This window comes from Anser brachyrhynchus (genome assembly GCF_964034855.1).
Source record: "Anser brachyrhynchus genome assembly, chromosome: 2".
In the NCBI taxonomy this organism is placed as follows: domain Eukaryota; kingdom Metazoa; phylum Chordata; class Aves; order Anseriformes; family Anatidae; genus Anser; species Anser brachyrhynchus.
Window position 1 is genome coordinate 51843529 of NC_137695.1, and position 17209 is coordinate 51860737.

The 17209-nt window shown below is 40.9% G+C and overlaps 1 protein-coding gene across 10 annotated transcripts in view; it reads left to right on the top strand.

The window, feature by feature from the left end:
• Positions 1-17209, top strand: part of RNF182 (ring finger protein 182) — a 78256-nt gene that overhangs the window by 48629 nt on the left and 12418 nt on the right. For 3 of the 10 annotated variants that reach the window (XM_080581042.1, XM_080581044.1, XM_080581041.1), the window contains one exon: positions 5277-5405. In XM_080581042.1, coding sequence (XP_080437168.1) covers positions 5277-5362 — 86 coding nt within the window. In that variant the 3' untranslated portion in view covers positions 5363-5405. Of the gene's footprint in view, positions 1-5276; positions 5406-11191; positions 11233-13625; positions 14215-14817; positions 15003-17209 lie in introns of those variants that run through there. The other 7 variants (XM_080581043.1, XM_080581047.1, XM_080581045.1 and 4 more) reach the window with 6 other exon arrangements.

The window sequence follows — 17209 nt, forward strand, 5'->3', positions numbered from 1 at the left end:
TTGGAAAAAGTTATAACCTTCTGAACGACCTCTGTTTTTCATGCAACACTGAAAAGCAAACTCTTGAGTTTATTAAGTGTGTAAAAATGTAGACCTCGGATTAGTTTAGCATGATAGAAAATAGTATTTCAAGACCATACCCTGGGCTATCTGAAATTGAATGCACCTAGCAGGAAATAAAAGGTCAGCTGTGTATAATAAAGACTTGGGGACTTCTATTCCCTTAGCTGCATGGCAGAGAGTGAGAGAAACATCAGAACTCAATACAATCCTGCTTTAAAAGCTAAAACGACAGGCAAAATGTTTATGGTTACACAGCTACATGACATTTCAGTCCTGAAATTATTCCATGTGGAACAACTGCAGACTCCCCTTGATGAAGTTTAGGGTGGGGGAAATACAGTAGTTGAGGCAGTACCAGAAAGGAACAAGACAGCTGGCTGTAGATGTGTCCCATAGTGTAGCTTAACATGTATAAGGGCTTCTAGTGGTCTGAGCAGTTCTAGCGCTTAGATCCTGTCTCAGATTGTGTCATTTCGCACCTTCCTGATCGGATGCCTCTCCATCCAAACTAGGTTTACAGGAATCCTCTTCTCAAATTGTCATGACAATGGCCTCTAAAACTCTGCACTCCAGCAGTGATATGCCACTCACCACTATTTCTCCTGCCTAAATCAGTAACAGTTTAATATATGTTCGTCTATATTTTAGGTTCGATGACTATGTTAAGTGGATTTGCTGGAGATGTATGTATGCTTGCTGTAGCCAGCAGCTATTTCAGGTATACAGAGACACTTATCACCTGCTGCCTAGGGGGTTGTGATTTCAGTCCTTCCAGCAAGGTTGCTAAGGAGTACCAGGCATCCTCTGAGAGCAAAGCTCAGGAAATTCTCCTGTGGCCTTTGCATGCAATGTGTGCTGAAACACTTATATCCGATATAAACTGCTGTTCCAACAGTAATGGAATATTGGCAGATGTGTACCTTAGCATAGGTACATGATACATTACCATACAATAGTTGTGACTTTCCAATATAAAGAAAATATTTTCAAGTGTGAGAATGATGTTGTAAGCTGCAAAGAACCAAGGCCTCCCGAAAATGTAACTTACGTTTCAAATTCATTTGCAATGACACACAAAAAAAGTACAAGCTTTTTTCACAAAGATGTGCAGCTTTTAACCTACTGCAGCTCTACATTTTTTTAACCCAAATCCTTTGTGGTTTCACTCTTTTCCTGCAGAGAAGATGCAGCACAGCAGTTTAGGCACAAAAACCACCATCATTAAGCATAACTTTCCTTTTTCCATTTTATCTTTTTCACTCTTTCACAGTCTCTTCACATCTCTTTCACAGTTTAATCTATTTTTTCAGGTCTGGTGGGGCTTACGCTAAATTATTTTGCAGTGAGTGGTGGATAGTTGTTCATGTGAAGGTTTACCTTCAGTAAATTGGCAAATGGATAGAAATCTTTACTAACTCACCAGACAAGATCCATGTAAACATTCAGTAAAAGTTTAAATTGCACAGCAGCAATGTAAGTTTCATCCAGGTAGCATGAAAACCTGTGATGCTCCAGCATCTGCAAAGCGCTGAGCAGAGACCTGAAATTCATTACACGTTTTCCTGATGTCTCCTGCAGTTTCTGGGAAGTTTAGCTGGAGTGTAGCAAAGTTACGAACCTAAGACTTTCAGAGGGTCACAAGTGGTTTGTAGGCATGTATTGTTTTGAAAGCAATGTCTATAAAGATTACTAGTACTGGTGCTGCCATGTTCAGGAACTGAAATTGGAAGGGGCACATATGGATATCTCAGCTTTCTTGCCTCAGCTGGGAGTTGCTTAGGTTGTAAGGAGAAATGGCAACCTGGCAGAAAGAAAGGGATGTAACAGTCTAGGTTTGAGAACAGCTGTAGAAAAACCTGAAAAAAGGCAAAAGGTGTTTTTGGGGTTCTAGTGAGGAGCAAGGTAGGGTTAGATGCGCAGCCTGTGATGGAGACATAGCCCTGGTCTCACAGAGCATGGTGGGAGAGAGCTAGCTACCTGTGAGGAGTCAGGCTGAGGTGGTACTGGATCAGGGGCAGGCTGGTGGAGGCCTGGCCAGAAAAAAATGTGAGTGTGAGGTTGTGTGCTCCAGTTCTTCCCAGTGTGTGGCCTGGTTAGGGGCTGAAGGCTTCTGATGTCTTTATGGAACCCATTGTAAGCATTCAAATAACATCTGTAGCAAAAGGTGTTGGTCAGAAAACCCAAATCTTTCCGTGATAGTTTCAGGGCAGGTGGTGCTCCAGGCAGGGGAACCATTTTTGGCAGGCAGTTCACAGCAAAGAGACAAAAATCCCATTTCAGATGATATATGGATAGCCAATCTGTAAACCTCATGCAGATGTGCTGCTATGAACAGAGAGGAAATATTCCACCCTTGGTGACTCACAAGCAGTGACCTGATCAGAGTCTCCTTGAAAAGGCATCTGACCTCGGAGCTTCTATTGTGTAGAACAGTTGCATGTAAAAGTATGGGTAGACCCTGCAGCAGCTACAATGCAGGTACTGAGAGGAAGAGGCTGCCAGGAACCTGCCGAAGCCATTTGGTTCCTGATGTGCTGGGGGATCTGGAGTATCGTCTGCACAACAGTATTATGTGGTGGAAACAAACCCACTCAAACCTGAAGATGATCTTGGCCTTCCACTCTTAAAATAATTTTTAAAGTAACCCTCAGAAAAGCTTGAAAAGGCTTGTCAGTGCTTCTACCACAGTAGAAAATGCTTAGCTTAGGTAATTAGAAGTTTATGAACACTTGAAGGAGAAATTTTAGGTAGGATTTGAATTGCCCTTTGTCCAGGTAAAGCATTGTATAACATGCGTGTTATGAGGGCTTTTATCTTCCTGTATCTTTTTCAGTTCATTGAATTACATTCATAGGCTGTTAAAGTGACAGCCAAATGAAAGTCAATGCAGAAAGAAGCAGAGTTATGTTTGGTGCTAGGTTTAAATGGCGTATAACAAGTGAGTTGTGGGGCCACAAATAAAGAGAATAAAACATTCACCAAACAACCACCAGTTATCCTGCACGCTCAGCGAAGTCTCCTCTAGAAGAAAATGTTGTGTGATTGTGTGACTGAAACTACCGTAATGCATACATTCAATAGAAAGCTGATGTTTTGTAACTCAGTAGTACTTGGCTCTGCTTTACAAATCACAGCTAAATATTAAAGCCATTTTACTGTGTCCACTAAATCAAGGAATGCTTTTGTACCTGATGCTTTGTTCCTGTAATCAAGTTGCCTCTCATTCACTGATAAGCTAAGCAGATTGAGCTCTTAAAGCCTTCACTGAAAAGAGGTTTTTTCAGCTCATGAATAATTTTTAGTGACTGATCTCACTGTTCCTGACCAATCATTCAGTAACCTTTTAAGTGTGTGAACAACAGAACTGTGCAAAATATCTTAGTTTGACCCTCACCCAAGCATGAATGGTACTGTATCTAGAGGAAAAACAGCTGGTTTTTGCTCCCCCTCACCCATCCAGTGTTGCTGAATCCTTGTTGTTAAGCTCTCATATCTGGTGATTTGTCCTGTGTGACTTCTATATACTTTCGGATTATTTGCTTTCCAGTAGAGAGTCCCTCATGCTCAAGGACTGGTTTGATAATTCCAGATTTTGTATCTGCTTGCACTCAGGAGCATCACTAGAGCTAAGCTGTTATAAATTGTGGTGGATTTACTCTGCTGGGCTGCTGAACTCCACCACAACTGCTCTCTTACTCCCCCTCCTCAAATTAAAAAAAAAAAAAGGGGGGGAGAAAATATGATGGAAAGGACTCAAGGGTTGAGATGAGGACAGGGAGATCACTCACCAGTTATCATCGTGGACTAAACAGACTCAATGTAGGGAAATTGATGTAATTTATTGCCTATTGCTAGCAGACTAGAACAGTAAGAAATCAAAAGCAAACTAAGAACGCCTTTCCCCCATTTACCCTCTTCCACATCCTCCCCCGAGCAGCGCAAGGTAACAGGGAAATGGGGGTTACGGTCAGTCCCTGATGTTTCGCCTCCACCGCTCCTTCACGCTCACTCCCTGCCCCTGCTCCCCGTGGGGTCCCTCCCACGGGATGCCGTCCTTCCTGAACTGAGCCTGCGGGGGCTGCCCACAGGCAGCAGCTCTTCAGGAACTGCTCCCACATGGCTCCGTACCACGGGGTCCATCCCCCAGGAGCAAACTGCTCCAGCACGGGTCCCCCACGGGTGGGCGGCAGCTCCCCCCAGACCCCCTGCTCCTGCGTGGGCTCCTCTCCACGGGCTGCAGCTCCGGCCCGGGGCCTGCTCCTGCGGGGGCTCTCCATGGGCCGCAGCCTCCTCCAGGCCACATCCACCTGCTCCACCGGGGGCTCCTCCACGGGCTGCAGCGTGGAGATCTGCTCCGTGTGGGACCCATGGGCTGCAGGGGGACAGCCTGCTCCACCAGGGGCCTCTCCACAGGCCTCAGGGGAGCTGCTGCTGCCTGCCTGGAGCACCTCCTGCCCTACTGCTGCGCTGAGCCTGGGGGCTGCGGGGCTGGTTCTCACTCCTCGCTCTCCCAGTTGCTTGTTGCCCAGCCATTTTTTTCCCGTTCTTAAATCTGTTCTCACAGAGGTACAAACAATGTTGCTCCCTGGCCCAGCTTGGGCCAGCGGCGGGTCCCTTTTGGAGCTGGCTGGAGCTGGCTCTGGTCTGACATGGGGCAGCTGCTGGGCTCTGCTCACAGAGGCCACCCCTGCAGTACCTTGCTACCAAACCCTTGTCGTGTAAATCCAGTACATAAAGTTGGATATAAGGTCCCTCAGCATTGTTCAATATTTTGAAATAAATCTTCTTCCTGTTTCCTCCATGGTAGACCTGAAGTTGTCCCATCCTCCCTGTGGGTGTCTGAGATAAGTCCTTGATGTTTATGCTATTAACAGTGACACATTGAATAGCAGTTGTTAAGTACATGGACATGAAAAATGATCTTTCTAGTCTGATCTATTTAAAAAGACAGAAAAGGAGAGCATCTTCTGACTGGATAGCTTATGTTCTTCATTGGCCATCAGGTGGTATTTTACACTTGAGAAGATAAGCATGGATGCCTGCTCATTTAAAGATCAGCTAATGATGAAAACTTCATTTCCAACCATCTCTGCCTTCTAAAAATTAGGAATAAACATCTACCTACTAAGACAAAAACTTCCCTCTTTATGCTGTAAGTTTCCCTTAGCCTGAAATATGGCAGTTTATGATTAAGGTGTTAATGTCTTCCACAGGACAAAGACAGAGCAGAGAACATACCAAGGATGAATCATCAGTTTTTATTATCAGTCATTCAGGCAATGTGGTGATGGATGGATGAATAGATAGAGGCCAGATCTGTAAGCCAGCTTGGCATCTGGTAGGTAAGTCCCTGGAAGCTCACCAAAATGTGTTCTCAAGAATCATGTCTCTATTTTATACATTATATTTTGCCAAATAGTATCCTAGAATACAAATCATCTTCTTCAGAAAATAAGATCATACTTAAGCATACATAATTCCATAATTTTAGTGGAACGTAAGCACGTGCATACTTGTACATGTGTTCAAGAATCTGAAGAAGGATGCTTTTCTGGATGGGGAGATAGAGAAACAACTCTTACAAGACTTAAAAAGAGTGAAGCTGAATGAAAAATTAATGGCATGCAGGTGATGTAAAAACAGAACAGTAATATTGGGTGTTGATGGATCCCACAAAATTCTCAGATGAATTAAGTTTCTAGTAAATCTTATGTCATCTGTCTGTTAAGAATAAATGAATCTGTCTTACATGACTGCTTTGCCTGTCTATGTCACCTGACAGGCAAGTTAAAGCATTTTATAATCCTGGAAAGGAGAAAAATTGAGTGTATTGCTATTTCCCTATCCTTCCCTTGGTGTAACTCCGAAGACAACTTGTCCCGCAGTGGTATGCTGTGCTTATGGACTTAGCAGCATTAGCATTATAAAGATTATTTTTATGAATTTGTTGTAATGTGGCCAACATAATTGAATTATGCTGAAGAGTGTTTGTTAGGGACTGAGGATAATTTTCGATGTTTCTATCGGTATAAATATAATGCTTCAGTAATGCATCTTGATATAGTCTTATTAAAATACAAGTTCTCATTGATTTGGAGACAGGGAGGAGGGAAGCATGTCATCATAATAAGTAGAAAGAAACTTCCTGGGGTTATTCTTTTTCATGCAGTTTGCTTATTCAGACGTGGCTATGAAAAAGTTAAACAGCCTTCTGAATTCATTCTGTTAAAATCAAGTCTTCTGCTTATTTTTCTGTGTCAGTGAAGTAAAATTATTCATAAAAAAGGTTTGTCAGTAGTACAGGTCTTGTAATTTGTTTTTCAGTTTTAATAACATTAATATCACGATACTTGACTTGCTGTATGTCTTGTGAGTGTGTATATATATATGTTTGTGTATATTTGAAGTTCTGTAGGTCTCCTGAGAGGGCGAGGTAGCTTTTCTGCAGTTATAGTCCACACAGACACAAGCACATACAAATTTATATATGCTACCCTCTCAAGAGAGCTATTGTATTTGCACAATTTAAAATACTAGTGCGTGTGTATGCAAACGTTTGTATTTGCCAGATAGGCTAAGGGTATCAATTGACATCACAGATACACTTGTTGCTCAAGGCAGAGAAACAGTTTCACACAATATCACAGTATCACAGTATCACAGATTTCTAGGTTGGAAGAGACCTCAAGATCATCGAGTCCAACCTTCGACCTAACACTAAGTACTCCACTAAACCATATCGCTAAGCTCTACATCTAAACATCTTTTAAAGACCTCCAGGGATGGTGACTCCACCACCTCCCTGGGCAGCCCATTCCAATGCCTAACAACCCTTTTGGTAAAGAAGTACTTCCTAACATCCAACCTAAAACTCCCCTGTCGCAACTTTCGCCCATTCCCCCTCGTCCTGTCACCAGGCACGTAGGAGAACAGACCAACCCCCACCTCTTTACAGCCTCCTTTAAGGTAACTGTAGAGAGCGATAAGGTCGCCCCTGAGCCTCCTCTTCTCCAGGCTGAACAAGCCCAGCTCCCTCAGCCGCTCCTCGTAAGACTTGTTCTCCAGACCCCTCACCAGCTTGGTCGCCCTTCTCTGGACTCGCTCGAGCACGTCCATGTCCTTCCTGTAGCGAGGGGCCCAAAACTGAACACAGTTCACATATGACCAGTAATGAGTGGCTTTGGATGTAATTCTATGTAGATGTCCAAAAGACAGTGTCTACCCACTGACCTTAAAATAGTAATAACTTGTAACAAGCAATAATCCAATCCTGCTGTATATTTGCTACCTCCTCCTTTACTGCTTCACTCTGCATGTATTTCAATGGCAGTTTTGTGTCTTTAAACTTACTTTTGTCACAACTCTTTTCATTTGTGGTCTGTGTGAGTGCAGGAAAGCCAAACTCATTAGAAAACAGGGTTTTTTTGGAAAGGATTTTCCAAGAGTTCTTTTAAATGTTGTATTTTGCTGCTCACATACTAACAGAGTTGAGTAAAACATTCATAAAGGGCAAAAAGAATCCTAATATAACGCTATGACAATAGTAACTCCCAAGACAGAAAGAAAATATACAATGGTCAGTGTATGACTGTCTGTATTGAGAAGTAAGGTCAACATTGCCCCACTACTTCTGGCCCAGAGCTCTATTTGAACAGTTAAATTTGTATGGGAAAGTTAGGAGAATTGGGGTGAGAGAGAGCTTCAATGAACCCTTGCTTTGATGTCTGTATATGCATAAAATTAAAAATTCGAGTGTGTGCATATAGCCCTTGCTGTACAGAATTCAGGGTCTAAACAGACAGAAGTACAGCAGGTAGAATATGTCAGAAGTTGCAAAGAAGATTAACGTTATTTGGCGTCACTTTTTAGTTGAAATTGATTGGAACGGTATTCTCTTTTTTTGTGCATTTTGTTCTTGTTTTTGTGTTTTTGGTTTTTTCTCTATAGGAAAGATGGAAGAAATGGGTCTATGGGGGAAAAATATGGATGAGGAGAGGGGGAGAGGGATTTCTGGACTGGTGTGTGGATGAGAATGAATTTCTGTTCTGGCAGTATGCCTGTTAAAATGTCTAACTTTGGACAACCAGTACACACTGCAATGATTATAACAAATTTTGTAGAGAATACATTGAAGGAGTGTGGAGCTCTCAGATAATAGACAAAGCCTGAAAGACTTGTTGAAAAATTCAAAGTGAATCCATAGACTGCAAGATCATATTGTTCTGAGGGGAGAAACATGTCTTAGGAAAGCAATTTCATCAGCATTCATAGCACTAAGCAGTGGCACAGTTCCTGCAAAACCTGCTCCAGAAATGGCGTCATTTGTCCACACAAGACCACTCAGACTGGCGCGGAAATACTGAGCAGCTGCCCCGCGCAAACCCAGCAGCCTATCTCCAGCAAAAGAAAGGCTCCAGTCAGACACGTGAATGGGTATTCAGCCCTCTGCAAAAGAAATTCAGCATGCCAGGCAGCAGACAGCAAGCAGCGTGCCTTCAGCAATGGGTAAAGCTATAACGGGCGAGCCACAGGGAATTGTCTTGGTAGGAAATGGGCAAAGGCCTGAGGCCTGTTCGGCTGAGCCCTGTGGTTCCAGCAAGGACACTGACAGAGCTCCCCTCCTGCCTGCAGCTCCAGATGTCCACAAAGCTGTCCGTTTTTGTCCAGTTTTTCTTTCACAGTAGCAAAGAAGGGCACTTCCACTGTCATGCTGGAGATGGTCTGTGGAGAGCCAGAGGTCTGGAGCTGGGAGCTGCAGTGGCATAGCACTGCTCTGCAGCACCGCATGCACTGGGAAGACTGGGGATGAAAGCTGTGGCCATTGCGCTACTGCAGCTGGCCTCTAGGCTCTGGGGCATGCTAGGCAGATATATGCACCGGTTGTACCACTTTTAGAGTTTCTCTTAGTTACCTTTTGAGCCTATAAGGGCAGTTGTTAAGGAAGAGAGGAGCAGAGAGGCATCATTGGTCTCCCCCACCTAGACTGAGTGAATTAGCTAAATGGTAGTTATCTTGAGTTGTGCAATCATTATTGTTCATCACTCTGGCGGGCCGGAAAGAGCAATCATCATAGTTAACACAAGGCATTGTGATAACAGCATTGCATCCCAGCTTTAAACTGTTAACACTCAGCTTCTATGTTACTTAAGTAACTCCCTGATAACTCTGTTAAATCTTTATTTTCTTCAGTCTTGAATCAGTGTTTAAATAGAGACATCTCATGTCCTCTGGCTGAAGTGGGTTTGGGTAGGGGATGGGTTTCTGTATTTGTGTGCATGTCTCCCTCAATATCCCTTCAGAGAACTGATTGTAGTACACAACTGTGACCAAATACTTTTCATGAAATGTCAGATACAATAACATTTAGCTAGAGAATTTTATATGCTACTTGCAAATGAAAACATTAGCTTATCAAGGTAACATTTAAAGAAATATATTAAGTTACTTTGGCATTTTCAGAAATGCTGTGTTTTATGCCAGTTGAACAGCGGGCATTAGCAACAGTATTCTACCTGGTGTGATTTCTTTTATGAGGAGATGGTAGTACTCATTTTCAATGAGAAAATAACAATCTCAGTTTTTATCCTGGAGTATTGTATATCTGTTTTCCCCAGTATACAGTAAGGTAATCAGACACAAGTGTAGAGTGTAGGAGGTAACATGTTTCCTCATTTGTAACCCTACCTGTAAATGCATTGTATGTTAGATCTGCTTTTGAAAATCAGAATCATTAAAGAAGTCCTATACTACAAAGAAAAATATCTGAAAATACGAGAATTCATGTAAAACACATGCATGCACACACACACAAACATCTTTATTTGATAGTGCAGTTCATGCATGATCCAAATAAAAATAATCAATGCTCAGTCTTGTTTGTGTGCATCTTGTAATGTTCTTTCACAGTACCATGGATGTGTGATGAATAAAGGCCCATGGATAAAGACAGGCATACAAAAACTCTATCTTTGCTAAAGCTGAGGACACTCCCTTAATGGCCAGCCTCATTTTAGAGGTAGAAAGGAGATGGATAACTTGGAGTCTAATCATCCCTGAGTGTGGCAGTGACCCAGCTGGCAATTCCATATAGTTAAAGGGGAAAATGTCATCTGCCAGATGGACTTGGGGTGTATTTAATAAATCTAGGAGCAGTAGCAGACACTTCCAAGCTGGTGTGCTCTTAATTAGCGATTATTGAAGATGAGGGTGAATTAAGATAGCTTTGTTTCTCCGGAACAGCACAAAGTGACCTGTACTGGCCACAGGAGGCAGATGTCAATACCTGTCAAACTTCTCATATACTCTATTCAACTTCCTGCTGTCTTACAGCCTTGTGTGGCTTTTAAGACCTTCCTCATCATCTTGTTTCCTTTGTGTGAAAGGTAGCTGTGTGGGCATGAGAGTTGCCTTTTATCTGCCCCCAGAATCAGTGAAAGAGCCAGTGGGGTTATGGGCAGGTTCTTTTCCATGAGTCAGGCTTTGGAATGTGTGCCTAGCGGGGTTGTGGATAGATTGTGGACCTTATCACGGGAGACATTCAAAACTGAAATGGATAAGGCCCTGAGCAAATACACCTTGAGAACTGTCTCTACTTCTGTAGAGAATTGCAATAAGAACCTTGATTGTTATGAATGGGATGTGGAAGCACCAGGAGGAACAGCAGGATTTGTAAGAATAGCTGATGATGGCACCCAGATTAGCAGATCATCAAGATCACAGCACACATCTGCATAGGTGCAGTTTTTCCAGACACCCATATCAGGAGACAAAAGTCAGTGAGTGAGTAAATCCTGATGACTCACAGAGGTGGGACCCCGCAAAGAGGCTGCTCACTGTTGGTGCCTAAAGAGGACAAAAGGCGCATCCAGAGCAGCATATGGTTGCCAATCGAAAAGAAACTGGGAGATAGGATGAGGACTGGATAGCTGGCATACCTCGTCCACCATGTCATTGCAAGGAATGCGTCTTCACGCTGAATGTTGGGCAGACTACCTAGTTACATACATCTTGGTGCAACTGTTACACAGCTTTGCAATATTGTTTTCTAGACTTCTTATGTTTGGACAACATATCCTCCTGAGGTTCCTTCCAATATAAACTGTTCTGTCATTTTGTGATTTAACTGCAGGAATTAGTGGAGTATGTTCCACAGACTCCACAGCACAGGAGGTAAGATCAGTAAAGCTTTATGGTCCTTTCTTAAATCTCACGTTTGGGATTTTGCTTTTGTTCCAAATACTTATGTCCTCACTGGAAACACTTATAGTTTTTGGTTTTCTTTTTTAAAAATGTTTTTGAGTCAAGCAGGTATAAGAAAAATCCTGAAGCATCTTCAGAGCATGAAAGTTACAGTTTCATTTTCCCAAAACGGGTTGTGTTAAGCATCTGTTAAATAATCTCAAGACTTGAAAAAATTCCATTCAGTGGGTCTTTTTGATCAGAAAGCTGTAAACCTCTCAAGTTCAGGGAGCTGGGACTGAAACGCTATCTCAGTCATTGCCTCCTGTGATGGGATCAGTCATAAACAATGAGGATTATGTAGCCTCTTTAAAATATTATATATGATATATATTTTATATGTGTGTATATATATATATATATATATATATATTCATATGGTGCCCAGACTGAACTCCTCACTTTGCAGGCTTCATCTCATCTTGTTGTTCATTGTACTGGGCTGACTCTGAGGCTGGAGCCACAAATTATCTCCACTGTTGGTCTCTGCTGTAATGCTGTAATAGACCCATGTTATTCGGAATCATGCGTGTCTGTCAGCTCCACTGCAGCCCAGGTGTTGTGCTTGTTATTTTGGATGTTTGAGTAAATACTGTTTCTTTACAAGCACTAAAAGACTTGCTGTGAATCCCATCATCCACTCCTTGCCCACTCTTCACCCTTAATAGAATTTCCTGTTAAGAGAACCAAGCCATTTGTCATGTTGGCCTGACAACTCAGGGAGTAAGTGCTGTGAATGTGTCTCTTCCCTGCATCACTCCCCTTACACCTCTAGTCTTTCATGCTTTTTGTTTTGTTTTGTTTTTTATACCTACTATTTTGTGTCATTGAGCTTGGTTTGGTAGTGAGAGAATTTGGTTATACAACGAAATCTAAACAGCTTTATCCTGCATTTTACTTTGGCTAGTTTTCTAACATTTCACTGTATCTTTTTTTTTTTTTTTTCAACTGGTATTTCCAGTTTCGAAATGAATTCTAGGTTTTGTTCCTATGTCCTCTCCTGCTTTATCATTATGTTGCTATTTATCATGTTCATTCTCATCCACATGGTAGGCAACAGAAGCCATGTAATTTCTCTATTTATTTTTACGTTGTTCAGTACCAGATTTTCCTGTTACCAATTTTTGTATAACACACAAATTTTTCTTCATCTCCCACCTCTGCCTATGGCTTAATATTTTTTTACTTTGACTCCTGTAGCACAGAACCTGTAACCTACTCTTTACCAGCTGGCTTGACACTTTCATTGCTCCCCTTCCACATACCTAAAACCCTTCTATCTTGTCTGGCCATCTTCCTAAACCATGTAATTCTGAATCTTTAAAACTCCCCATAAATTCATCTTGTGTATCAACTCAAACTTGCTTTTATTACATTCAAGCCTTCTTTCACTGTATAGGCTTCTGCTCCTTAGCATGCTGATTTAGAAATTTATTTCTGTAGATGTTCTTTACTTGCACTTACCTCCCTCTGTCCACTCTATACATAAACCTCTTTCAGATTTATCATACCACTGCTGTCTGTTTTATCTTGATTCAAGACTCCCTTCTGTTATGATCCCAAGAATCTGAGATAGCAATCTTGCAAATTGTATTTTGTTCAGTGTTGCACACATGCAGCATCACTGACTCAATAGAAATGAGTTCCACGGCTTTGCACAGGTATAAGCAAGGGTAAGAATTACTGTAGAGTGGTTAGAAAAAATAGTGGGCATTTACTTTGAAGGGCCTTTTTTGTTCCATTTAAATTCAGTGCTTAATGATGTTCTTATTAAGGTGTCATTGTAAGATGTCGTCCAATCTTTAAAGACAGTTGTAAAGCATAATACTTAGTTTCCTTTTTTTAAATGAGCCAAAAGCTTATGAGGTGAAATGGTTATGGATTGCTACCGCTGGTGAGTAGGATCTTTCAAAAGCCAATGGTGTAGTGCTACAGTGGTTCCACCTGGTATATTCACAGAATATGAGACAAGTGAGACCAGTGTTTCATTTGGACATGATACCAGTTCTGTGTGAGTGCATCAAATACTGATCGAACATTAAGTGAATGAAGTAAGTCCTTCAGACTCGATATCCTGCCAGTGAGGCTGCCACAATTTGTGTATTCATAAACACCATCGGTGAGATCTTGTCTGTTCCTTTCTGCGCATCCCAGTGTATTAAAACAGGTTTATCTTTTTGGGTAGGGAACAGCATTCCCCAGTTTTTATGAATTACTAAATGACATCACATTTCTTTACTGAAGATGTTTCCTGGCTGGATTTAGATACTTTAAAGCACAGATGTTTGCAAGACTTCATAATGTGCATATATAAAAAAATATAATTGCATGCAGATAACTCAAATACCAGAATACATGCACTGCATTTGGAACAAGAAAGCAGCTTTCTCCTCAGCAGTCAATCTTAGATGTGTATGTAGAACTTTTTGTTGTTTAAACACATAACTTGGCATTTTCAACTAATCTGGAGGCTGGATAACTTGTTTAGAGATAACCCTGTCAAAGAAAAGTTACTCCTGTAAAGCCATAACTACAACAGATCAGTTTAGTCATTTGTCCTGATCTGGCATATAAAGCTGTGGTCATTGCTGTGTGACATGATTGGTTTTTTGCAGCAATCATTTGGTCTGGTGAATCACTTAAAGTTCCCTCTCTGAGCAGCTGCTTCTCCCTCAATCCACCTTTTGTCTTGTGATCCATCCATATAGCAGTGTTCTGTAATGGCCTGCAGAAATCGGCATCTTGTCTGGGAAAAATCGCAGCAGTTAAAGTTTCTCAAACCTTCTACTGCAAGCCTTGTTTCTTCAGATACGCAAGACGTTAATTAGCATGACAAAACTTAGAAATCTGGCATCTGAATGGAGGAACACCACCAGACATGATATGAACAGCAACGTTAGTATAAAGTTTTGAGTAAGTGCAGATGAAAGTCTCCGTATCAATCACTTACCAAGGATCTGTTGTGGCAAGGAATCTCTCATGAGGAGTAAGGGGTCTCTGCAGCAGACATGACCTTGAGAGGCATCCCTGCTCAAGCGGAGATCCTATTGTGCAGCCAGCTGCCATGCAGAAGAGCTCAAAGGGCTCTTGGCCTGCTCACTATTTATGGGGTATGATGATGGACTGATAGTCATACTGGGTTTTGGTGCATGCTCTGTTGGCCCTCAGTTACTAAGCAAGATGTCTGTCAGTTTCGCCAGCACCCAGTTTAAGCTGATGTTGTAGTCAGTCTCTGCATCAGCAAGGCCTTGGGTACAACAGCCAGTGTTTGTGCCAGGTAGTGGCCAGACCGAAGGTGGGTGGGGAGTGTGGGAAGCACACCATCACACCGAGTTATTCTGAATCTCCTAAGGACCAAGTTAACTTAGCTCATGCAGGACAGTGTGTTGTTACAGCTAGGTTACTTCCAGTACCAGATCTGGCTCAGTTATATCTACACCGTGCTGCAGTTTGAAGCATAGATATACCTGCTGTTGCAAAATATGCCCACCACAATTAATGGGAAATGTCCTTTAGGGTGTGCTTTCTGAGGGTGCCCTCCAGAAGCAGAGAAGGACAGATACAAGCTCAGAAGTAGAGGACAAATATAAGCTCAGATGTCCTCAGGTAATAATTATTTGACTCTGGAGAAGACAGCAGAACTGGATCTTACTCAATTTTGCTGAGCTCCTTCTGCCAAGAAGCCAAGCCCAAGGATAAAGGTACTTGAACTTGCTATAAATTGTGGTCCATGTTTGCAGAGATGTGAGAAAGTCATAGTGTCACAGTGGATGCTATGCTGCCTCTTGAACTGATTATTAGTGCAATACTCATAACCTTATCAGCCGTGGTCTAGTAGGCTATCAAACAGCAATATGCTATATTGGTGCTTCAAATATGGAGCTTTCAGTGGAAAAGTAATAGCATAAATGAAAACCAATGCTTCTCACCTGCTAAATAGATACTATGCTTCAGTATTCTTTTTTTCTAAATCATCACTTTCTTGCAAATTATATGAATTCAGCACACTGGAAATGAAGGCATATTGAAATATGTGTTATCCTGTAACATCTAGCAAATAATGTCACTAACTCATCTTTCTAGTATCCCTTCTTGGAAAAGAGACTATGTAGTAAATAGGAGTCTCTTGAATGGTCAAGTTGCTTATGTAAAAGGAGAGCAGAAGAGCTTCGCTAATACAATTATTTTAAAAAAAGGTTGTCATTTAAAACAATTGGTATTTTAAAATGTTCTTGGTAATGTTTCTGTTCTATAAGAATATCTTTTCTTAGTAAGTAGAAGGCAAGAAATGTTTTTAATTTCCTGCTTTATTCCATAAGCCTCAGCCAAGCTGCTCAGTTGTGGTACAGTACTAGAAAAACTGATAACCTTGGGAATACTGACTAAAAAGCTGCTTTGTTGCTGGGATTTTTATTATGTTAAGGGAAATCCAGAATTTGTGGTCTATTTTCTAGTTTGAACTTGCACTAAAATTTCCGTTCATCATGTCCAGTTGAGAAAATACCAAGATCTGGTCTCAGCCATTAATTCACACTAAACCAGGTAAATAGCTGAGTGTAGTAAATCTCAATGGACTTTTTTATTTTTGTTTTTTAAACCTTTAGAATTCCCTTTTATTATTTATTTCATTTCTAATTAGTTAGAGACAAGCCATGTTTCTGAGTGTGATTTGATTACATCCAAAATTCCTGAAGCAATGTTTTCCTTTTCTGTATTTTTACACTTTAAATTTACTCAGTGGGCACCATTCAAACATTTTGATTTAGTTCAACATTTCAACTGTTATATAGTTACAAATAAGATCAAAATGCCATAGAGCTCTACTCAAAGCAACGACAATTTCATACCCTCCACTTACTTAGTGAAAATTGACCAGTCTAGTTCTTTTGGATGATGGAAAATTAGGAAAGCCCAGGTTGTCCTTGTCCTAAAATAGAATTAGGCAACTCTTGCTGAAACACTTTTTCCAACTGCTTTGCAGATTCAAATTGATCAGATTTAGATTTGATTGGATTAGCTGCCTTTGTGGCAGTATATTCCGATCAGAAACATGTGAGAGGGATGCACAGTCTAAGCTTTTGTTGTTTGCTTAAGAGGATTCCTATATCCCTCAGTGGCATAAAATAAAAGCTGTGTCTATCATTTGACACAAATCAATTCAACTCCTTTCATCTGTGTTTTTTAAATATGTTGGTTCTTTATTTTTTCATATACCAGTGTCTAAAATTACAGGCGTGCATGCAGTAACTTTTCTGAGTATTTTTCTAGTTTCTTTACATGCAGTAACCATGCAACTGTGAATCACTGCTAGACAGAAGTGGAGTTCCTGTAATACTTCTTCATTTTCAGCAGAAGCACTCAGATTAAAAAAAAAAAAAACAGGGGAAAAAAAAAAAAAGATAATTTTCTAATGACCATACAGGTCATAGATTGTAATTTGCTTACTGTTAGTATAAAAATATAACAAGAAATTTTTCTTTTTTGTTGTTTCAGGGAACTTTCATTACCAAAGAAAAATGTTTTTTAAAATTAGCTGAAAATAAGGCTGGTTGGTAAAGGGTAATAATATCAAGTGCTTGGAAAAAATAGGCAGTTAAAAGGAGTTTATTACGTTTGTAATATCGTTTTCCTTGTACATAAATCAGGCCAAATGGCCCTTTTACTGCAGATATTCAGTAAGAGGGATACACACGTTATAGTCAAAGCTAATGTTCCCAATTGACACTTGTATGTTGGGATCATTCAGTTTCCATGAACGCAGATGAAGACATACAATTTATCTTGTTGACAAGTGGTAAAGCTCTGCTAATACTGTATTTTTTCATAATGTCTGGATTTTTGTGTGTTCGCTCTTTTAAAAAATATATAAATAATATTCTTAAACATTTTTTCTTAGTTATATCATTGC